At 52.1% G+C, this 24582-nt stretch overlaps 1 protein-coding gene across 1 annotated transcript in view; it reads left to right on the top strand.

Moving 5' to 3' along the window:
- Positions 1-24582, top strand: part of sspo (SCO-spondin) — a 546162-nt gene that overhangs the window by 418330 nt on the left and 103250 nt on the right. The window contains exon 45 of the mRNA XM_085993923.1: positions 4847-4981. Coding sequence (XP_085850049.1) covers positions 4847-4981 — 135 coding nt within the window. The remainder of the gene's footprint in view (positions 1-4846; positions 4982-24582) is intronic.

Genomic DNA, 24582 nt, shown 5'->3' with positions numbered 1-24582 from the left:
AGTGGTCAGTGTGGAGTGAGAGGGGTCACCAGAGGTCAGTGTGGAGGCAGAGGGGTCACCAGAGGTCAGTGTGGAGCGAGAGGGGTCACCAGAGGTCAGTGCAGAGTGAGGGGGTCACCAGAGGTCAGTGTGGAGTGAGAGGGGTCACAAGAGGTCAGTGTGGAGGGAGAGGGGTCACCAGAGGTCAGTGTGGAGTGAGAGGGGTCACCAGAGGTCAGTACAAAGGGTGAGAGGTCACCGATGTTCAGTGTGGAGTGAGAAGGGTCAGTGTGGAGGGAGAGGGGTCACCAGTGGTCAGTGTGGAGGGAGAGGGGTCAGTGTGGAGTGAGAGGGGTCACCAGTGGTCAGTGTGGAGGGAGAGTGGTCAGTGTGGAGGGAGAGGGGTCACCAGTGGTCAGTGTGGAGTGAGAGGGGTCACCAGTGGTCAGTGTGGAGTGAGAGGGGTCACCAGTGGTCAGTGTGGAGGGAGAGTGGTCAGTGTGGAGGGAGAGGGGTCACCAGTGGTCAGTGTGGAGGGAGAGGGGTCACCAGTGGTCAGTGTGGAGGGAGAGGGGACACCAGTGGTCAGTGTGGAGTGAGAGGGGTCACCAGTGGTCAGTGTGGAGTGAGAGTGGTCAGTGTGGAGGGAGAGGGGTCACCAGTGGTCAGTGTGGAGGGAGAGGGGACACCAGTGGTCAGTGTGGAGTGAGAGGGGTCACCAGTGGTCAGTGTGGAGTGAGAGGGGTCACCAGTGGTCAGTGTGGAGGGAGAGGGGTCACCAGTGGTCAGTGTGGAGGGAGAGTGGTCAGTGTGGAGGGAGAGGGGTCACCAGTGGTCAGTGTGGAGTGAGAGGGGTCACCAGTGGTCAGTGTGGAGGGAGAGGGGTCACCAGTGGTAAGTGTGGAGGGAGAGGGGTCAGTGTGGAGGGAGAGGGGTTACCAGTGGTCAGTGTGGAGGGAGAGGGGTCAGTGTGGAGGGAGAGGGGTCACCAGTGGTTGGTAACTGCTGTTTATCTTGATTTGTTAGTGAATGGCGGATGGTCCAGTTGGAGTCCTTGGTCAAAGTGTGACCGGTCCTGTGGGGGAGGAAAGTCTCTGCGGATACGGTCCTGTACTGACCCACCCCCAAAAAATGGAGGCAAGCACTGCACCGGAGAACGATTCAAAGCGACGCTGTGTAATGTCCAGCCCTGTGGTGAGCATGATGGGATGGACACTGCTGATTGTGTGCAGGTTGCGCTGGGAGTGTTTGGTGGTTGGACAGTTGGCTGGTTTAGGAGGTGGAGTGGGTTCAGTTGGTGGTTTTGGGCAAGTTAGGGTAATGATGGACTAGGCTGTGTTGGTGACTGTGGGGAGGTGTTTGAATGGTGGGTGGATGTGGTGGTGGGGGGTTGAGCAGTGTTCGTGGGTGTGGGGCGGGTAAGGGTTTGGTGGGTTTAGGTGCTTCTGTCTGGGTGTGGTGTTGGTTGGGTTTGGGAGGAGATGGTTGGGTTTGGGAGGAGATGGTTGGGTTTGGGAGGTGATGGTTGAGTTTGGGAGATAGTTGGGTTTGGGTGGAGATGGTTGGGTTTTGGAGACGATGGTTGGGTTTGGGAGGAGATGGTTGGGTTTTGGAGACGATGGTTGGGTTTGGGAGGAGAGGGTTGGGTTTTGGAGACGATGGTTGGGTTTGGGAGGAGATGCTTGGGTTTGGGAGGAGATGGTTGGGTTTGGGAGGTGATGGTTGAGTTTGGGTGGAGATGGTTGGGTTTGGGAGACGATGGTTGGGTTTGGGAGGAGATGGTTGGGTTTGGGAGGAGATGGTTGGGTTTTGGAGACGATGGTTGGGTTTGGGAGGAGATGGTTGGGTTTGGGAGGTGATGGTTGAGTTTGGGAGATAGTTGGGTTTGGGTGGAGATGGTTGGGTTTGGGAGACGCTGATTGGATTTGGGAGGAGATGGTTGGGTTTGGGAGACGCTGATTGGATTTGGGAGGAGATGGTTGGGTTTGGGAGGAGATGGTTGGGTTTGTGAGGAGAGGGTTGGGTTTGGGAGGAGATGGTTGGGTTTGGGAGGAGATGGTTGGGTTTGGGAGGAGATGGTTGGGTTTGGGAGGAGGTGGTTGGGTTTGGGAGGAGATGGTTGGGTTTGGGAGGAGATGGTTGGGTTTGGGAGACGCTGGTTGGGTTTGGGAGGAGATGGTTGGGTTTGGGAGACGCTGATTGGATTTGGGAGGAGATGGTTGGGTTTGGGAGGAGATGGTTGGGTTTGGGAGACGATGGTTGGGTTTGGGAGGAGATGGTTGGGTTTGGGAGGAGAGGGTTGGGTTTGGGAGGCGATGGTTGGGTTTGGGAAGAGATGGTTGGGTTTGGGAGGAGATGGTTGGGTTTGGGAAGAGATGGTTGGGTTTGGGAGGAGATGGTTGGGTTTGGGAGGAGATGGTTGGGTTTGGGAGACGATGGTTGGGTTTGGGAGGAGAGGGTTGGGTTTGGGAGGAGATGGTTGGGTTTGGGAGGAGGTGGTTGGGTTTGGGAGGAGATGGTTGGGTTTGGGAGGAGATGGTTGGGTTTGGGAGGAGGTGGTTGGGTTTGGGAGGAGATGGTTGGGTTTGGGAGATGCTGGTTGGGTTTGGGAGATGCTGGTTGGGTTTGGGAGACGCTGGTTGGGTTTGGGAGGAGATGGTTGGGTTTGGGAGACGATGGTTGGGCTTGGGAGGAGATGGTTGGGTTTGGGAGGAGATGGTTGGGTTTGGGAGGAGATGGTTGGGTTTGGGAGACGCTGGTTGGGTTTGGGAGGAGATGGTTGGGTTTGGGAGGAGATGGTTGGGTTTGGGAGGAGATGGTTGGGTTTGGGAGGAGATGGTTGGGTTTGGGAGGAGATGGTTGGGTTTGGGAGACGCTGGTTGGGTTTGGGAGGAGATGGTTGGGTTTGGGAGGAGAGGGTTGGGTTTGGGAGGAGAGGGTTGGGTTTGGGAGACGATGGTTGGGTTTGGGAGACGATGGTTGGGTTTGGGAGGAGATGGTTGGGTTTGGGAGACGATGGTTGGGTTTGGGAGGAGATGGTTGGGTTTGGGAGGAGATGGTTGGGTTTGGGAGGAGATGGTTGGGTTTGGGAGGAGATGGTTGGGTTTGGGAGGAGATGGTTGGGTTTGGGAGACGATGGTTGGGTTTGGGAGGAGAGGGTTGGGTTTGGGAGGAGATGGTTGGGTTTGGGAGACGATGGTTGGGTTTGGGAGGAGATGGTTGGGTTTGGGAGGAGAGGGTTGGGTTTGGGAGGTGATGGTTGGGTTTGGGAGGAGAGGGTTGGGTTTGGGAGGTGATGGTTGGGTTTGGGAGGAGATGGTTGGGTTTGGGAGACGATGGTTGGGTTTGGGAGGAGATGGTTGGGTTTGGGAGACGATGGTTGGGTTTGGGAGGAGATGGTTGGGTTTGGGAGGAGATGGTTGGGTTTGGGAGGTGATGGTTGGGTTTGGGAGGAGAGGGTTGGGTTTGGGAGACGATGGTTGGGTTTGGGAGACGATGGTTGGGTTTGGGAGGAGATGGTTGTGTTTGGGAGGAGATGGTTGGGTTTGGGAGGAGATGGTTGGGTTTGGGAGGAGATGGTTGGGTTTGGGAGGAGATGGTTGGGTTTGGGAGGAGATGGTTGGGTTTGGGAGGAGATGGTTGGGTTTGGGAGGAGATGGTTGGGTTTGGGAGGAGATGGTTGGTTTTGGGAGGAGATGGTTGGTTTTGGGAGACGCTGGTTGGGTTTGGGAGACGATGGTTGGGTTTGGGAGGAGAGGGTTGGGTTTGGGAGGAGATGGTTGGGTTTGGGAGGAGATGGTTGGTTTTGGGAGACGCTGGTTGGGTTTGGGAGACGATGGTTGGGTTTGTGAGGAGAGGGTTGGGTTTGGGAGGAGATGGTTGGGTTTGGGAGGAGATGGTTGGTTTTGGGAGACGCTGGTTGGGTTTGGGAGGAGATGGTTGGGTTTGTGAGGAGAGGGTTGGGTTTGGGAGGAGAGGGTTGGGTTTGGGAGACGCTGGTTGGGTTTGGGAGACGATGGTTGGGTTTGTGAGGAGATGGTTGGGTTTGGGAGACGCTGGTTGGGTTTGGGAGGAGATGGTTGGGTTTGTGAGGAGAGGGTTGGGTTTGTGAGGAGAGGGTTGGGTTTGGGAGGAGAGGGTTGCGTTTGGGAGGAGATGGTTGGGTTTGGGAGGAGATGGTTGGGTTTGTGAGGAGAGGGTTGGGTTTGTGAGGAGAGGGTTGGGTTTGGGAGGAGAGGGTTGGGTTTGGGAGGAGATGGTTGGGTTTGGGAGGAGATGGTTGGGTTTGGGAGACGATGGTTGGGTTTGGGAGGAGATGGTTGGGTTTGGGAGGAGATGGTTGGGTTTGGGAGGAGATGGTTGGGTTTGGGAGGAGATGGTTGGGTTTGGGAGGAGAGGGTTGGGTTTGGGAGGAGATGGTTGGGTTTGGGAGGAGAGGGTTGGGTTTGGGAGGAGATGGTTGGGTTTGGGAGGAGAGGGTTGGGTTTGGGAGGAGATGGTTGGGTTTGGGAGGAGAGGGTTGGGTTTGGGAGGAGATGGTTGGGTTTGGGAGACGCTGATTGGATTTGGGAGGAGATGGTTGGGTTTGGGAGGAGATGGTTGGGTTTGGGAGGAGAGGGTTGGGTTTGGGAGGAGATGGCTGGGTTTGGGAGGAGATGGTTGGGTTTGGGAGGAGAGGGTTGGGTTTGGGAGGAGATGGCTGGGTTTGGGAGGAGATGGTTGGATTTGGGAGGAGATGGTTGGGTTTGTGAGGAGAGGGTTGGGTTTGGGAGGAGAGGGTTGGGTTTGGGAGGAGATGGGATCTGGGTCATGTTGAGCACCATCATATGTTCTGATCTGCATGTTCCTGCCCTTCGGTTTCTCTCAGGTGCCGATGGCTGCCCTGTTGGCCTGGAGTATGTGGATTGTGCCAACAAATGTCCCCGGGCCTGCATTGATTTCCAGAGTGGAATAGTCTGTTCTAATGGTGGAGTGTGTGAAGCTGGCTGTCGCTGTCCTGATGGTGAGTGAATGCGCTCAAAGTGTCACAGCATACAGGCCTGAGAGACGGGCTGGAGGATCAGACACAGGATTGTACATATGCAGGCCCAAACATGGTAATGTACATACACTGGCCAAAACACGGGAATGTACATAGAGGTGAGGTAGAATCATGGAATGGTTACAGCACGGAAGAAGGCCATTTGGCCTGTCAAGTCCGTGCCGGCTCTCTGCAAGAGCAATTGATTGAATCCCACTCCCCCATCCTTTCCCCGTAGCCCTACAAATTTGTTTCCTTCAGGTACTTATCCAACTCCCTTTTGAAAGCCACGATTGAATCTGCCTCCACCACCCTTTCAGGCAGTGCATTCCAAATCCTAACCACTCGCTGCATAAAAAAGTTTTTCCTCATGTCACCTTTGGTTCTTCTGCCAATCACCTTAAATCTGTGTCCTCTGGTTCTCAACCCTTCTGCCAATGGGAACAGTTTCTCTCTTTCTACTCTGTCCAGACCCCTCATGATTTTGAACACCTCTATCAAAACTCCTCTCAATCTTCTCTGCTCCAAGGAGAACAACCCCAGCTTCTCCAGTCTATCCTCCTTCTTCTTAGGCAGTCCCTCGGAACCGAGGATGACTTGCTTCCACACTAAAAATGAGTTCTCAGGTGACTGATGAGTCCAATGTGGGACCTACAGTCTCCGTCACAGGTGGGGCAGACGGTGGTTGAAGGGGCGGGTGGGTGGGGTGCTTGGGTTGACGTGTGCTCCTTCCGCTGCTTGCGCTTGGCTTCCGCTTGCTCCCAGCGAAGAGACTCGATGTGTTCAGTGCCTTCCTGGATGCTTCTCCTCCACTTTGTGCGGTCTTGGGCCAGGGATTCCCAGGTGTCGGTGGGGATGTTGCACTTTTTCAAGGAGGCTTTGAGGGTGTCCTTGAAGCATTTCCTCTGCCCACCTGGGGCTCTCTTGCCGTGCCGGACCTCCGAGTAGAGCGCTTGTTTTCGGTGTCTCGTATCGGGCATGCAGACAATGTGACCCGTCCATCAGAACTGATCGAGCGTGGTCAAAGCTTCGATGCTGGGGATGTTGGCCTGAGCGAGAACACTGACGTTGGTGCACCTATCCTGCCGATGGATTTGCAGGATCTTGTGGAGGCAGCGTTGGTGGTACCTCTCCAGTGCTTTGAGGTGCCTGCTGTACATGGTCCATGTCTCTGAAGCATACAGGAGGGTGGGTATCACTACTGCTCTGTAGACCATGAGCTTGGTGCCAGGTTTGAGGTCCTGGTCTTCAAACACTCTCTTCCTTAGGTGACCGAAGGCTGCACTGGCACACTGAAGGCGGTGTTGGACTTCGTCATCGACGTCTGTCTTTGTTGTCAGTAGGCTCCCGATGTATGGAAAGTGGTCCACGTTGTCCAAGCCCTTGTCATGGATTTTGATAATCGGGGAGCAGTACTGTGTTGCGGGGGCAGGTTGGTAGAGGACCTTTGTCTTACGGATGTTTAGTGTAAGGCCCATGCTCTCGTATGCTTCGGTGAAGGTGTTGACGATGGTTTGGAGTTCGACCTCTGAGTGAGCGCAGACGCAAGCATCATCTGCATACTGTAATTCGACGACAGAGATGGGACGACCTTGGATCTGGACTGGAGGCAACGGAGGTTGAACAGTTTCCCGTTTGTTCTGTTGATTAGTTCCACTCCAGCGGGGAGCTTACTGAGGGTGAGATGGAGCATTGCAGCAAGGAAGATCGAGAAGAGCGTTGGTGCGATAACACAGCCTTGCTTGACCCTGGTCCATACGTGAATTGGGCCTGTGGTGGATCCGTTGGTCAGGATCATGGCTTGCATGTCGTCGTGAAGCAGGCGGAGGATGATGACAAACTTTTGAGGGCAGCCGAATTTGAGGACGACACTCCATAATCCCTCACGTTTGATAGTGTCGAAGGCCTTTGTGAGATCAAAGAAGGCCATGTACAGTGGTTGGTGCTGTTCCCTGCATTTCTCTTGTAATTGACGCGCGGTGAAGATCATGCCCATTGTGTCCCTTAGTGGGCGGAATCCGCATTGTGACTCTGGGAGGAGCTCTTCGGCCACTGGGAGAAGGCGATTGAGGAGGATTCTTGCGATGACTTTCCCTGTGGCAGAAAGTAGGGAAACTCCTCTGTAATTACCGCAATCGGACTTGTCACCTTTCTTGAAGATGGTCACAATTACGGCATCTCTGAGATCCCCTGGCATGCTCCCCTCCTTCCAGATAAGAGAAATGAGTTCATGAATTCGCGCCAATAGTGCTTCTCCGCCATGCTTTAGCGCCTCGGCAGGGATTCCTTGTTGTTCTTCAGTTGTCGGATGGCCTTTTCAACCTCATGCTGGGCTGGGGTTGTGCTGAGGTGGTGGCAGGTAGCATGCTGCGGGATGGAGTTGAGGACACTCGCGTCGAAGACAGAATCTCGGTTAAGAAGATCTTCGAAGTGCTCCTTCCAGCGGGCACTGACTGCCTCTCTGTCCTTGAGTACCTCTCCGTTCTTGGCTTACAGAGGGGAAGGGCCTTGGGTGCTTGGGCCGTAGATGGCCTTGACTGCGCTAAAGAATCCACGCATGTCGTGGTTGTCAGCTAGCTGCTGGATCTCCTGCGCTTTCTCCACCCACCACCTGTTCTTTAGGTCACGAGTTTTTTGTTGTCCTGCTCTCGAGTTGTGTTGCTGTTTCCAGATCAGGAATGCCTTGTGCTTGTGACTTATTAGCTCCTGGATCTCCTGGTCATTCTCGTCGAACCAGTCTTGGTGTTTCCTGGTCGAGTGACCGAGCGTCTCTTCACAGGTACTGATTATGGAGGCCTTGAGACCACGGTAGTAGGCCAGATCACCAACAACGATGAGTCAGCCTACAGGGAGGAGGTCCAGCATCTCGTGAAGTGGTGCGCCGATAACAACCTGGCCCTTAACATCAAGAAAACCAAAGAAATCATTGTGGACTTCAGGAAGCCTAAAGGCGGAAGTCACACCCCCATCCACATCAATGGGGCTGTGGTGGAAAGGGTGGACAGCTTTAAGTTCCCCGGAGTCCACATCACGGAAGACCTCTCCTGGTCCCTCAATACCTCCTCTCTGGTGAAGAAGGCCCAGCAGCGCCTATATTTCCTAAGGAGGCTGAAGGGATGTAACCTGTCACCCCTGATCCTCTCTAACTTTTACCGCTGCACAATAGAGAGCATCCTGACAAACTGTATCACAGTATGGTATGGCAGCTGTAGCTACTATGACCGGAAAGCCCTGCAGCGGGTAGTCAAAACTGCCCAACGCATTACCGGCACCCGGCTACCGACCATAGAGCACATATACCAGAAACGCTGTTTACAGAGGTCACGGTCCATCATCAAAGACCCTACCCACCCCAGCCACAGTCTGTTCGCCCTCCTGCCATCTGGGAAACGCTACAGATGCATTCGCACCTGTACGACCAGATTTAGGAACAGCTTCTTTCCCAGGGCTGTCATCCTACTGAACTCCACAAATAAACTCTAAAGCCTGCACATCTGCCAATGCACTTTATTATGGTTATGTTTATGTTAATGTATTACAAGCCAAATGAATGTTGAATGTTTAAATGTCTTAATCTAAATGTACACTCTCGGGAGCCGCAAGCCTACATTTCGTTGTACTGCACTTGTGCACTAACAATGACAATAAAGTTGATTTGATTTGATTTGATTTGATTTATGGAGGCCTTGAGTGCAGACCAGGCGCTGTGGACACTCTCTGTGTCTCTAAATCACAGGGAGTCATCAGGTTGGTTGTGAGGCACAGGTTGAATAGGGCTTTCTTAGCGGGGTCTTTGAGTGCTCCAGCGTTGATTTTCCTGCGGTATTGCTTCTGTTGCCGCCGCTGTTTTGGGGCTACATTGATGGAGATGACAGAATGGATTAGGCGGTGGTCTGTCCAGCAGTCGTCAGCTCCTGTCATGGCGCCGGTGATGCGGACATCCTTGCGGTCCCTCGCTCGGACGATGATGTAGTCCAGCGGATGCCAGTGCTTGGAACGAGGGTGCTGCCATGAAGCCTTGTACTTGTCTCTGACGGAACAAGGTGTTGGAACAAGGTGTTGGTTATGACAAGGCCATGTTCTAAGCATTTCGTCAGGAGGAGGGTACCGTTGGAGTTGGCTTTCCCTACCCCCTCTCTGCCGATCACACCTCCTCAGAGGTCTGTGTCCTTTCCAACTCTGGCGTTAACGTTGCCAAGGAGGATCAGGCTCTGCTACAACGGCCTAGCACACACACACAAACATACTGCTACTGTCCTCCTTCCTCCTTCCCGCAGGTCCTCTCTGCCTGGGTTTCATAGGATGCATTGTGGTCCTCCCGAACCCGCTGCTGGTCCAGTTTATCCATGTAACCCTCGTAAATCTTTTCTGCACCCTCTCTAAGGCCTTCACATCCTTCCTAAAGTGCGGTGCCCAGAATTGGACACAATACTCCAGTTGAGGCCGAACCAGTGTTTTATAAAGGTTCATCATAACTTCCTTGCTTCTGTACTCTATATCTCTATTTATGAAGCCCAGGATCCCGTAAGCTTTTTTAACTGCTTTCTCAACCTGCCCTGCCACCTTCAATGATTTGTGCACATATACCCCCAGGTGTCTCTGTTCATGCACCCCCTTTAGGATTGTACCCTTTAGTTTATATTGCCTCTCCTCGTTCTTCCTACCAAAATGTATCACTTCGCACTTTTCTGCGTTAAATTTCATCTGCCACGTGTCCGCCCATTCCACCAGCCTGTCTGTCTTCCTGAAGTCTATCACTATCCTCCTCACTGTTCACTATACTTCCACGTTTTGTGTCATCTGCAAATTTTGAAATTGTGCCCTGTACACCCACATCCAAGTCATTAATATATATCAAGAAAAGCAGTGGTCCTAGAACCGACCCCTGGGGAACACCACTGTACACCTTCCTCCAGTCCGAAAAACAACCGTTCACCACTACTCTCTGTTTCCTGTCGGTCAGCCAATTCCGTGTCCATGCTGCCACTGTCCCTTTTATTCCATGGGCTTCAACTTTGCTGGCAAGCCTATTATGTGGCACTTTATCAAACGCCTTTTGGAAATCCATGTACACCACGTCAACCGCATTGCCCTCATCAACCCTCTCTGTTACCTCATCAAAAAACTTGATCAAGTCAGTTAAACACGATTTGCCTTTAACAAACCTGTGCTGGATTTCCTTAATTAATCCTCACTTGTCCAATTGACTTAATTTTGTCCCTGATTACCGATTCTAAAAGCGTTCCCACTACCGAGGTTAAACTGACTGGCCTGTAGTTGCTAGGTTTATCTTTACACCCTTTTTTGAACAATGGTGTAACATTTGCAGTTCTCCAGTCCTCCGGCACCACCCCGTATCCAAGGAGGATTGGAAGATTATGGCCAGTACCTCCATGATTTCCACCTTTACTTCCCTCAGCATCCTAGGATGCATCCCATCCAGTCCTGGTGACTTATCAATTTTAAGCACAGCCAACCTTTCTAGTACCTCCTCTTTATCAATTTTTATCCCATCCAGTATCTCAACTACCACCTCTTTCACTATGACTTTGGCAGCATCTTCTTCTTTGGTAAGGACAGATACAAAGGACTCATTTAGTACCTCAGCCATGCCCTCTGTCTCCTTTCTGGTCTCTAATTGACTCCACCCCTCCCCTTACTACCCGTTTACTATTTATATGCTTATAGAAGACTTTTGGATTACTCTTTTATGTTAGCTGCCAATCTATTCTCATAATCGCTCTTTGCCCCTCTTATTTTCTTTTTCACTTCCCCTCTGAACTTTCTATATTCAACCTGGATGTCTCTATGGATGTGTCTTTTTGGACTTCCAGATGCATTTGAGGTTCCACGCAAGAGATTGGTGGCAAAAAAGAGACTGTACTGAACTGGAGGTGACCTTGTGACATGGGTGGGTAATCAGTTGTGAGGTAGCAGAGAGAGGGAGTGGGGATAGAGGGGATGTCCTCTGCTTGGTGGGATGTGACGAGTGGTGTTCCCCAGGGATCTGCACGGGAGCCTCAGCTTGTCACCATATTTATTAATGACTTGGATATATCATAGAATGATACAGCACAGAAGAAGACCATTTGGCCCATCGTGCCTGTGCCGGCTCTTTGAACAAGCTCTCCAATTAATCCCACTCCTGCTCTCTCCCCAGAGCCCTGCAATTTTTCCCTTCCAGTACTTATCCAATTCTCTTTTGAAAGTTACTATTGAATCTGCTTCCACTGCCCTTTCAGGCAGCGCGTTCCAGATCACAACAATTGTTTTTTCCTCATCTCCCCCCTGGTTATTTTGCCAATTACCTTCACTCTGTGTCCTCTGGTTACCGACCCTCCTGCCACTGGAAACAGTTTCTGCTTATTTACTCTATCAAAACCATTCATGATTTTGAACACCTCTATTAAATCTCCCCTCTAACCTTCTCTGCTCTAAGGAGAACAATCCCAGTTTAAGAACGTAAGAAGTAAGAGCAGGAGCCGGCCATTCGGCCCCTCGAGCCTGCTCTGCCATTCGGCCCCTCGAGCCTGCTCCGCCATTCGGCCCCTCGAGCCTGCTCCGCCATTCGTCCCCTCGAGCCTGCTCCGCCATACGGCCCCTTGAGCCTGCTCCGCCATACGGCCCCTTGAGCCTGCTCCGCCATACGGCCCCTCGAACCCGCTCCGCCATTCGGCCCCTCGAGCCTGCTCCGCCATACGGCCCCTCGAGCCTGCTCCGCCATACGGCCCCTCGAGCCTGCTCCGCCATTCGGCCCCTCGAGCCTGCTCCGCCATTCGGCCCTTCGAGCCTGCTCCGCCATACGGCCCCTCGAGCCTGCTCCGCCATTCGGCCCCTCGAGCCTGCTCCGCCATTCGGCCCCTCGAGCCTGCTCCGCCACACGGCCCCTCGAGCCTGCTCCGCCATACGGCCCCTCGAGCCTGCTCCGCCATTCGGCCCCTCGAGCCTGCTCCGCCATTCGGCCCCTCGAGCCTGCTCCGCCACACGGCCCCTCGAGCCCGCTCAGCCATTCAGCCCCTCGAGCCTGCTCCGCCATTCAATAAGATCATGGCTGATAATCGACCTCAACACTTTCCCGCCCGATCTCCATATCCCTCGATTCCGCTGGAGTCCAAAAATCTATCAATCTCAGCCTTGAATATACTCAACGACTGAAAGGAATCAAAAAGGCTAATGGAATGTTGGGCTTTATCTCAAGAGGACTGAATACAACGGGGAGCAAGTTAATGCGTTCAGTTCCGGGCCCCGCCCCTCAGGAAGGATATATCGGCCTTGGAGGGGGCAGCGCAGATTCACCAGAACGATACCAGGATTAAAAGGGTTAAATCATGGGCCAGGTTGCACAGACTGGGCTTGTATTCCCTCGGGTTTAGAAGATTAAGGGGTGATATGATCAAGGTGTTTAAGATGATTAAAGGAGTTGATCGGGTGGAGAGAGAAACTGTTTCCTCTGGTGGGGGGAGTCCAGAACAAGGGGGCCGAACCTTACAATTAGAGCCAGGCCGTTCAGGGGTGATGTCAGGAAGCATTTCTTCACACAAAGGGTGGTGGAAATCTGGAACTCTCTCCCCCAGAAAGCTGTGGATGCTGACGGTCAACTGAACATTTGAAGGATTGCTCTGGTGTTTGCAGGTTACCTGGAGCAGGATGGTGTCTGTGTGGCTCCCTGGCAGTGCCAATGTACCGATGCACTTGGACAAACCTGGGCACCAGGGAGCAGGCGGCAGATTGACTGCAACAACTGCACATGTGCCGAGGGGCAGATTATCTGCTCGAACAGCAGCTGCCCGATCTCCGACTGCGCTTGGAGTCAATGGTCTACCTGGTCCTCCTGTAGCATCAGCTGTGGGACTGGCACCCGATCCCGGTTCAGGTGAGACAACCCAGGAATCAGCAGTTGATGAGAGGTGAGAGAAATGTTTGGTACAAGGGTCGGTAGCACAGGGAATTCTCTACCAGAAACATTGGGAAAGCAGAATTCACTCAATTCGGTGGCGCCGCGTTTGGGGCGCCAAGCTCGCCTGGGCGCCGGAATTACCGCTCCAGAAGGAGCCGGGAGCGCCAGCGCAATATTCAGTTTGAGCACCCCAAGAGGGACGCGGGGCACTGCTCGAGGCGCCCCATGTCCCTCTTGGGTCGCTGAAACTGAATATCGCAGTGCAACATGCCACAGCGCCACACGCTGCGACACGGCGCGCTGCGGTACTGCAGACCTTCCTCCCCTTCTTAAAGGGGAGGAGCCTGCTGCAGCGCGATCACCGATCGTGAGTGCCGGAAAAAGAGCCCGGCACTGAGGAGAAGTGCCGGGCTCTCGGGACACAGCCGGCACTGCCCGGGGGGGGATCAGGAGGCCGGGGAGGGCGGCGCGAGGAGGTGCTGGCAGGCAGCCACTGAAAAAATGGCCGCCCCGCACCTCCCCTTTAATTTGCGCCAGTACCACCACAAGTAGGCCCCGTGAACCGGTTGCGATTTGCGACTGGCATTACAGAGGCGGGCGCAACCCAATATCGCATTTGGGGTGGTAGCGGGGCGCTGCGCACACCGATGACGTCATCGGTGGCGGCGCAGCGCTACAGGCTAATGCCGCCATTAGCGCCCCGCTAAATTTCGCGGGAGGCGTGGCCAGTGGCGCTAAAGCCACTGAGTGCCCTCTTCAGGTGCTAACTGGTGGCGCAGCCCACCGAATTTCTAGGCCACTGAAGCTTATAAACGAGAAGAGGGAAATCTTATAAAGCAGAGCGAGGGGGCGTGGAGAGAGCGGGGACAGGGGCGTGGAGAGAGCAGGAGAGCGGGGACAAGGGCGTGGAGAGAGCAGGAGAGCGGGGACAGGGGCGTGGAGAGAGCAGGGACAGGGGCGTGGAGAGAGCAGGAGAGCGGGGACGGGCGTGGAGAGAGCAGGAGAGCGGGGACAAGGGCGTGGAGAGAGCGGGGACAGGGGCGTGGAGAGAGCGGGGACAGGGGCGTGGAGAGCGGGGACAGGGGCACAGCGGGGAGAGGGAGGTGAGGGGAGAGGGAGGTGAGGGGACGGGTGCGGCGGGGAGGGAGGTGAGGGGAGAGGGAGGTGAGGGGAGAGGGAGGTGAGGGGACGGGGGGAGAGGGGAGTGTGAGGGGAGGGGGAGAGGGAGGAGAGGGAGGTGAGGGGAGAGGGAGGTGAGGGGTGAGGGGAGAGGGAGGTGAGGGGAGAGGGAGGGGAGAGTGGGGAGAGGGAGGTGAGGGGAGAGGGAGGTGAGGGGAGAGGGAGGTGAGTGGGGAGAGGGAGGTGAGGGGAGAGTGGGGAGAGGGAGGTGAGGGGAGAGGGAGGTGAGGGGAGAGGGAGGTGAAGGGAGAGGGAGGTGAGGGGGGAGAGGGAGGGGAGAGGGAGGTGAGGGGACAGGGGAGGGTGAGGGAGGTGAGGGGAGAGGGGAGAGGGAGGTGAGGGGACAGGGGCGCGTCGGGGAGAGGGGAGAGGTGAGGGGAGAGGGAGGTGAGGGGAGAGGGAGGTGAGGGGACGGGCGCGGCGGGGAGGGGGGAGAGGGGAGAGGGAGGTGAGGGGAGAGGGAGGTGAGGGGAGAGTGGGGAGAGGGAGGTGAGGGGAGAGGGAGGTGTGGGGAGAGGGAGGGGAGAGGGAGGTGAGGGGAGAGGGAGGTGAGGGGGAGAGGGAGGTGAGGGGACAGGGGAGAGTGAGGTGAGTGGGAGGTGAGGGGAGAGTGGGGAGAGGGAGGGGAGAGGGAGGTGAGGGGACAGGGGAGAGGGAGGTGAGGGGGAGAGGGAGAGGGAGGGGAGAGTGGGGAGAGGGAGGTGAGGGGAGAGGGAGGGGAGAGGGAGGTGAGTGGGGAGAGGGAGGTGAGGGGAGAGTGGGGAGAGGGAGGTGAGGGGAGAGGGAGGTGAGGGGAGAGGGAGGTGAAGGGAGAGGGAGGTGAGGGGGGAGAGGGAGGTGAGGGGGGAGAGGGAGGTGAGGGGACAGGGGAGGGTGAGGGGAGAGGGAGGTGAGGGGAGAGGGGAGAGGGAGGTGAGGGGACAGGGGCGCGTCGGGGAGAGGGGAGAGGTGAGGGGAGAGGGAGGTGAGGGGAGAGGGAGGTGAGGGGACGGGCGCGGCGGGGAGGGGGGAGAGGGGAGAGGGAGGTGAGGGGAGAGGGAGGTGAGGGGAGAGTGGGGAGAGGGAGGTGAGGGGAGAGTGGGGAGAGGGAGGTGTGGGGAGAGGGAGGGGAGAGGGAGGTGAGGGGAGAGGGAGGTGAGGGGGAGAGGGAGGTGAGGGGACAGGGGAGAGTGAGGTGAGTGGGAGGTGAGGGGAGAGTGGGGAGAGGGAGGGGAGAGGGAGGTGAGGGGACAGGGGAGAGGGAGGTGAGGGGGAGAGGGAGGTGAGGGGAGAGGGGAGAGGGAGGTGAGGGGAGAGGGAGGTGAGGGGACGGGCGGGGAGGGGGGTGAGGGGAGAGGGAGGTGAGGGGAGAGGGAGGTGAGGGGACAGGGGCGCGGCGGGGAGAGAGGTGAGAGGGGAGAGTGGGGAGACGGTGCGCGGTGTTAAGAATGACCCTCTTCGACCAGCATTTGTTGTATCCTGAGCAGCTTTTCTGTTAAACTTTCTGATTTTTGTAGAACATCAACTTCAGGGTCACCTGACAGGAAGTGTAAGCAGGAACAGGCACAAACCAAAGCATGTGACCAAGGCCTGTGCCCAACATTGTGTCTCCACGATGAGCAGGAGATGCAGGTTGGAGAGACTTGGTTTGTGGGCGAATGTAAGCAATGGTAAGCAACTCAACAAGCTACATTTGTACAACCTTTTATCCCAGGAATTATCCCAAAAGCTTCACAGATTAGGATAAACATGCTGAACCGGGGGGAGAGAATAGGAGAGGTCACCAGTGACTATCCAAGAGATGAGTTTGGAGGAGGGTCTTCAAGGAGCAGGGAAACATGGAGAGGCCGAGGGATTCAGATATTCAGAGCGTGGAGGCGAGTTGACTGAAAGCACAGCTGCCAAAGATGGGACAAAGGGATAAGAGAGGCACAGGCACCAGGATTTAGCGGAATGGAAAGTTTGGGAGAGGTTATAGGGCTGGAGGATGTTGGGGTGAGGCCATGAGGGGTATCAGAGACGAAGATTTTGATGCACTGGGGGACAAGGAGCCAAACGTGTGTCAGTGAAGGATGGGATGTTGGAGGAGTGTGAGGTAGGGTACGGGTTTTGGCTGAGGTGGCGTTTATGGACAGTGAAGGATGGGATGCCAGGCAGGACAGCATTGGAGTGATCGAGCCAATGGAAGTATAGATGAGGGATTCAGAAACAGGTGGGCTGAGGGGGTCCAGACAGGCGATGTCACAGTGGAAGTGACCACCTTGTGTTAGAGAGGATCTGAGGTCGGAGGGAGTGGCTCTGGAGGGAGGAGAGTCACTGATGAGGGAGTTTGTGATGGGAACAAAGATGATGGTTTCAATCTTCCCAATGTTAAGCTGGAGGAGGTTGAGACTCATTCAAGACTAGATGTCAAAGTGGTAATGTGAGCAGAGACGCAGAGGAGAGGTTGAGTGAGATGGTGGAGATGGAAAGCTGGGTGTCATCTGCAGAAGCTGTGTCTATGGATGATGTCGGTAAAGGCGGTGTGTAGATGAGCCAGAGGAGGGGCTGTAGGTGAAGCCTGAGGCTCCCTGGAGCTGATGGTCCATGAAACAGATGAGAAGAAACTGCTGGAGAACAGCTGGGTGTGTGAATGGCTGGACAGCAGAGAGGAGGTGTTGTAGGACAACCATTGTGAAGGTGAAAAGCACCAGCAGCGTCACTGAGTAGATTGGGACAGACTCCCTCGAGCAGATAGATTTCATGTTGAACAATTCAGCAGAGGCGGTTGGTGAATCCCTGAGCTCCAGGATCAATGTATTGATGGATTTGACATTATGACAGTTGTGGAGAAAATAAACCGCTGAGGGGAGACGAGACATTGGAACTATGGAAACCGTCTCGGGTAAAAATCACTTGGAAACCAAACTTAGAAATAGACCAGAAGGATAATAGAAAATAGGATAAATTCTAGGGAGCTGGGCTGGAAGGGTCAGTGATGGGACTGCAACAGTTAATGTGTCGAATCACCGACCCATGCTCCTTCAATCATAGCTCCCCGGGAGAGCGCAGGTCAGTGAATTTACTTTTCTATTGATACAGAATGAGGAGGAGATTTATTGAAGCAGAGGATTTGGTGGAGAACAAGCAGGTAATGTAGAAGAATCATAAAACAAGCAAGAAAACCAAAAATAGCAAAGCTTGTGATTGAGACATGAGGCAACTGCAGAGCTGGGGAAAGTGTTAGAAAAAGAGAGAAATGGAAATTAATCTGAGGTAGAAATGAGGCAGAGGCAGAAAATATAATAAAAAAAAACAGCCAGCATGGATTCCGAAAGGCTGAGTAATGCTAAACTAACCTGATCGAATTCTTTGATGAGGTAATGGAAGGAAAGACAAGGGTAATGCAGTAGATGTCATATACTTGGATTTTCAAAAGGCCTTTGATAAGGTACCACACGGTCGGTTGATGACAAAGGTTGGGGCATGTGGAGTCGGGACAAATAGCAAATTGGCTAAAAAAAATAGAGAGCAGAGAGTAGGGGTAAAGGGTCACGATTTACATTGGAGGAAGGTAGAAAGCGGTGTTCCACAAGGATTAATGCCGGGACCGCTGTTATGCATAATTTACATTAATGATTTGGACATAGGAACAAGTAACTGAATATCAAAATTTGCAGATGATACCAAACTGCAGGGTATAGCTATCGCTATCATTCGTACACCCACCCCTGCCACTCCACCACTGCCCTTGCTGTTTTCTGCCAGCCAGCCAGCCCAGGCCGAGATGGTGCAGTCTGAAGCCGGGCCGTCTCGGCCCAGAGCTGCTCAAGGTCGCCCTCCAAGGCCATCTGCAGACTCCTCAATAGGAAGTCAGCAGCCTTCTACCACCCATGCTACAGACATTGGGGAAGCACCTTGTAAGAGTATTAGGAGAGGCAAAGGCCCACGGAATTGAAACTCATGCAATAGGTGGGTCGGTGGAAGCTTGGATAAGGAATTGGCTTAAGGACAGAACAGAGCGAGTTGTGGTAAATAGCTGTTTTTCAGACTGGAGGATGGTAGACAGTGGTGTTATAGAGTCATACAGCACAGAAAGAGGCCCTTCAGCCCATCGTGTCCGCGCCAGCCATCAAGCCCTGTCTATTCTAATCCCATTTACCAGCACTTGGTCCGTAGCCTTGTATGCTATGGCGTTTCAAGTGCTCATCTAAATGCTTCTTGAATGTTGTGAGGGTTCCTGCCTCTACCACCCTTTCAGGCAGTGAGTTTCAGATTCCAACCACCCTCTGGGTGAAAAAGTTTTTCCTCAAATCCCCTCTAAACCTCCTGCCCCTTACCTTGAAACTATGCCTCCTGATTATTGACTCCTCTACTAAGGGGAAAAGTTCCTTTCTATCTACCCTATCTATGCCCCTCATAATTTTGTACACCTCAATCAGGTCCCCCCTCCGCCTTCTCTGCTCCAAGGAAAACAACCCCAGCCTGTCCAGTCTCTCTTCATAGCTGAAGCGCTCCAGCCCAGGTAACATCCTGGTGAATCTCCTCTGCATCCTCTCCAATGCAATCACATCCTTCCTATAGTGTGGCGACCAGAACTGCACACAGTATTCCAGCTGTAGCCTAACTAGCGTTTTGTACAGCTCCATCATAACCTCCCTGCTCTTATATTCTATGCCTCGGTTAATGAAGGCAAGTAACATAGAAACATAGAAGATAGGAGCAGGAGTAGGCCATTCGGCCCCTCGAGCCTGCTCCGCCATTCAATGTGATCATGACTGATCATCCAAATTCAGTACCCTGTCCCTGCTTTCTCCCCATACCCCTTGATACCTTTAGCCTTAAGAAATATATTCAACTCCTTCTTGAATATATTTAATGAATTGGCCTCTACTGCCTTCTGTGGTAGAGAATTCCACAGGTTCACAACTCTCTGGGTGAAGAAATTCCTCCTCATTTCTGTCCTAAATGGCATACCCTTTATCCTTTATCCTTGTGGCCCCTGGTTCTGGACTCACTGACCATTGGGAACATCCTTCCTGCATCTAGTCTGTCCAGTCCTGTCCGAATTTTATAAGTTTCAATGAGATCCCCTCTCATTCTTCTAAACTTCAGCGAGTACAAGCCCAATCGATAGAGATAAATGGGTTTGATCTAATAGCCATTACAGAAACATGGTTGCAAGGTGGCCAAGGTTGGGAACTAAATGTTCCAGGGTACTTGACGTTTCGAAAAGACAGGCAGAATGGAAAAGTAGCCCTGATAATAAAGGATGACATAAGAACAGTAGCGAGAAAGGATCTCGGCTCAGAAGATCAGGAAGTAGAATCAGTATGGGTGGAGATAAGGAATAACAAGGGGCAGAAAACACTGGTGGGAGTAGTATACAGGCCCCTGAACAGTAGCTATACCATTGGACAGAATATTAATCAAGAAATAGTAGGAGCTTGCAACAAAGGTAATGCAATAATCATGGGGGACTTTAATCTTCATGTAGACTGGACAAATCAAATTGGCAAAGGTAGTCTGGAGGACGAGTTAATGGAATGCATTCGGGACAATTTCCTAGAACAATATGTCATGGAACCAACCAGAGAACAGGCTATTTTAGATCTTGTATTGTGTAATGAGACAGGGTTAATTAGCAATTTCATAGTAAAGGATCCTCTGGGGCAGAGTGATCATAATATGATAGAATTTCACATTAATTTGGAGAGTGACTTGCCTAAGTATGAAACTAGAGTCTTAAACTTAAATAAAGCCAATTACATAGGTATGAAGGGCGAGTTGGCTAAGGTAGATTGGAAAAATAGATTAAAAGGGATGGTGGTAGATAAGCAGTGGCTAGCATTTAAAGAAATATTTCATAATTCTCAACAAAAATACATTCCATTGAGAAACAAAAACTCCACGGGAAAAGTGATCCAAACGTGGCTAACTAAAGAAGTTAAGGATAGCATTAGATTGAAAGAAGAAGCTTATAATGTTGCAAAGAATAATAGTAAGCCTGAGGATTGGGAGAGTTTCAGAAACCAGCAAAGGTTGACCAAAAAATTGATAAAAAGGGAAAAAATAGAATGAGAGAAAACTAGCAAGAAATATAAAAGCAGATTGTAAGAGCTTCTACAAGTATGTAAAAAGGAAAAGAGTAGCAAAAGTAAACATTGGTCCCTTAGAGGCTGAGACAGGAGAAACTATTATGGGGAATAAGGAAATGGCAGAAACGTTAAACAAATATTTTGTATCTGTCTTCTCAGTAGAAGACACAAAAAGCATACCAAAAATGGTGGGGAACCAAGGGTCTAATGAGGGTGAGGAACTTAACGTAATTAATATAAGTAGAGAAAAAGTACTAGAGAAACTAATGGGACTAAAAGCTGACAAATCCCCTGGACCTGACGGCCTACATCCTAGGGTTCTAAAAGAGGTGGCTGAAGAGATAGTGGATGCATTGGTTTTGATCTTCCAAAATTCCCTAGATTCTGGAATGGTCCCAGCGGATTGGAAGGTCGCAAATGTAACACCTTGGTCACCTTGCAACCATGCCTCTGTAATGGCTATTAGATCAAACCCATTTATCTCTATTTGTGCCACTAGTTCATCTATCTTATTACGAATGCTTCGTGCATTCAGATAAAGAGCCTTTAATTAAAAATTTTTACCATTATTCCCTGCTTTGACCTTATTCTCTGCTGCACTGCTACCGTTAAACTCTCTGTCCCTTCCTGTCACACTCTGTTTATTTTTACCCAAATCACTACACTGCTCTATTGCCTTGACCTTTCTCTTTAGACTTCTAAATTTCCCCTCACCTGACCTCCACCCCCCCCCCCCAACACTTTTTTTTAGTTTAAAGCCCTATCTGCTGCCCTAGTTATTCGATTCGCCAGGACGTTGGTCCCAGCCCGGGTTAAGTGGAACCCGTCCCGACGGAACAGCTCCCTGTTTCCCCAGTACTGGTGCCATTGCGCCATGAATTGAAACTCCTTTTTCTCATACCATGCTTTGAGCCAAGCATTTAACTCTCTGATCTGCTGGACCCTATGACAGTTTGCACGTGGCTCAGGTAGTAATCCAGAGATTATTACCTTTGTGGTTCTGCTTATTAATTTAGACCCTAGCTCCTCAAACTCCCTCAGCAGAACCTCATTCTTAGTTCTACCTATGTCATTGGTTCCTACATGGACCACGACAATTGGATCCTCCCCCTCCCACTCCAAGTTCTCCGAGATAGAGGGAAGGCAAGGACTGTGGGACTGTTGGTGAATGGAGAGCTGTCGTTGAGGTTACTGGTATCGCTCGTGACTTATTTGATTATCTAAAGCCCGGCCAGAAAAGGGCTGTCTGCATTGTAGCCACCCCCCCTCTTCCTGTTCCTCCACTTCCTGTTGCACTTACTCATCCTCCTCCTCCTCCTCTTCCTCCTCTACTTGCTCCTCCTCCTCCTCCACTTCCTCTTCCTCCTCCACTTCCTCTTCCTCGTGCTCCTGCTCCACAGTCTTTCACCTGATAGGTGGTGGCAAGGGCTGTTCCCTCATAATGGCAAAGTTGTGTAGCACGTGGCACACCACAACAACTCTTAATACCCACCCAGCTGAGTACTGCAGGGCTCCTCCAGAGTAGTCCAGGCAGCGGAAGCGTTGCTTGAGGATGCCAATGGTGGGCTCTCTAATGTTCCTTGTGGCAGCATGGCTCTCATTGTAGGGCGGCTGTGCGCGTGGGTTCACTGGTCACCCAGTAGCCAGCCTTTGACATGCCATGGCGGTTCAAATACTGCTGGAACAGAGGACTGCCCCAGAATGAAGGAATCGTGACTATGTCAGGATTCCGGGCATTGACCTGCAGGATGCGTTGCCTATGGTCGGACCCCAGCTACACATTGAGGGAGTGAAATCCGTTTTGGTTCAGGAAAATGGCCGAGTTGACATGAGGCGCCGCAAAGCGATGTGTGTGCAGTCAATGGCATCCTGCACCATGAGGAAGCCTGCAATCCAAGCAAACTTGCTCCGCCTGCTTGTCTCTGCCAAGAGGGAATGAGATGAAGCTGTCTCTCTGTACATAGAGAGCCTCAGTGACCTCCCTTGTGCAGCAGTGCACTGCAAACTGCGAGATGTTGCTAATACCTCCAGCTCCAGCCTGGAACGAGACAGATGCAGAAAGGTTCATTGCCACGGTCACCTTGACTGCCACTGGCGAGGCGGTCCTTGCCCTGCTCCAAGGTGGGAGGTGTGGCAGCAGCAGTTGACAGATTTCAGTCACAACCTCTTTAGTGAAACAAAGACGTCTCATTCATTGGTCATCGCTGAAGTTTAGGTAAGAGCATTGCTCCCTGAACACCCTGGGTGGATATGGCCTCCTACTGAGAGCCTTTCTTCCCCTCCTCCTCCTCCTCCCTCTTCTAGCAGCTTGTCCTGCTCTGCGTGGCCTCTCCCCATTCAGGTACAGCAAGCAATTAGGAAGGCAAATGGCGTGTTAGCCTTTATTGCAAGGGGGTTGGAATACAAGAATAAAGAAGTCTTACTGCAATTGTACAGGGCTTTCGTGAGACCACACCTACTGTGCACAGTTTTGATCTCCTTATCTAAGGAAGGATATACTTGCCTTGGAGGCGGTGCAACGCAGGTTCACTAGATTGATTCCTGGGATGAGAGGGCTGTCCTATGAGGAGAGATTGAGTAGATTGGGCCGATACACTCTGGAGTTTAGAAGAATGAGAGGAGATCTCATTGAAACATATAAGATTCTGAGGGGGATTGACAGGGTAGATGCTGAGAGGTTGTTTCCCCTGGCTGGAGAGTCTAGAACTAGGGTCATAGTCTCAGGATAAGGGGTCGGCCATTTAGGACTGAGATGAGGAGGAATTTCTTCACTCAGAGGGTGGTGAATCTTTGGAATTCTCTACCCCAGAGGGCTGTGGAGGCTCAGTCATTGAGTATATTCAAGGTGTGGAGATGCCGGAGTTGGACTGGGGTGGACAAATGTAAGAAGTCACACAACACCAGGTTATAGTCCAACAGCTTTATTTGAAATCACAAGCTTTCAGAGCGCTGCTCCTTCTTCAGGTGAAGTGGAGAAATGCATAAAGACACAGCTTATATAGTCAGAGAATCATGTCAGATGTTTACAGGTAACCTTTCCAACTGTCATTTATCACGCAGTTGGAAAGGTTACCTGTAAACATCTGACATGATTCTCTGACTATATAAGCTGTGTCTTTATGCATTTCTCCACTTCACCTGAAGAAGGAGCAGCGCTCCGAAAGCTTGTGATTTCAAATAAAGCTGTTGGAGTATATTCAAGGCTGAGATCGATAGATTTTTGGACTCGAGGGGCATCAAGGGATATGGAGATCGGGTGGGAAAGTGGAGTTGAAGTCGAAGATCAGCCATGATCTTACTGAATGGCGGAACAGGCTCAAGAGGCCAAATGGCCGACTCCTGCTCCTATTTCTGATGTTCTTGTGCATTCTCCCAGTCAGGCTCAATCCAGGAGGAAGGTCTACCAGGCCACCCATGTCTGGAAGCTCCTCGTTTCAGCAAAAGCCTTCGGCACCAACCAGGCTACACCCTGTAGACTGCTGAAACTGTAAGCAAGTCTAGGAAAGCTCCAAAAACACATACAATTGCAGCAGCAGCCAGAAGAAATAATCCAACAACTGACCTGTAGGTAGTCCGTGATCCCTTGAAGTAGCGCTGATGGGGGGGTCCTTCATACCGTTTAATGTTGTTCAGCTGTGTGAGGTTAAGAGAGGGCGTAGGCTGGAGCGTGGCTTTCGAAAATGGCAGCCCTGGTATCAAATCAGCATTGCGCACTGATTGAGGTGATAATCTGCATGCTGCCGGCGGTCGTTAGGTGTGCGCACACAAACTACTCTACCGAGATGGCAGAAGTGTGCGTGCTCATCTAGGACTTGGTTTTCGACCTTTTGGAGGCTAATTAGCTCCTAACAAATGGCTGCGGAGCCCAATTTCTTCCCCAATGTTTCCACCTGTGGGAGAATCCAAAACTAGGGGCCATAAATAAAAGATAGTTAATAAAAAATCAAATCGGGAAATAAGGAGCGATACCTTTACCCAGAGAGTGGTTAGAATGTGGACCTCACTACCACAGGAAGCGGTTCAGGCAAATAGCATCGATGCTTTCAAAAGGTAACTAGAGTACATGAGAGAAAAGGGAATCGAAAGACACTGAAAGGCTGAGATGAGGCAGATGGAATGGGAGGAGAAACACCAGCACAGGCCGGTTGGGCCGAATGGCCTGTTTCTGTGTCGTAGATTCTATATAATTCTGTGTAACTTACTAGAAGGAAGTGCAAAGAGCACATGGAACACCTCAGGCCATCTCAAAGCAGGCAATGAATTACTTTGAACGATTGCTAGGTTTGGATCAGTAACCCAGCAGAACGTACTTAAAGGTTAGAGAAATATTAATGGATCAAGAATGGGGATTGGGGTGAGAGAGTGATTCATGTTTGGAGAATGGAGATTGAGGGACATAATTAGATGTTTGATTTGCAGGGACAGGTCGGAACTGATTACAAAGATCTAGG

The sequence above is a fragment of the Somniosus microcephalus genome, chromosome 7, assembly GCF_052327205.1.
Source record: "Somniosus microcephalus isolate GS21.2 chromosome 7, FLI_Smic_1.0, whole genome shotgun sequence".
Taxonomy (NCBI): Eukaryota; Metazoa; Chordata; class Chondrichthyes; order Squaliformes; family Somniosidae; genus Somniosus; species Somniosus microcephalus.
This window is presented reverse-complemented; position numbering and strand designations above follow the sequence as displayed.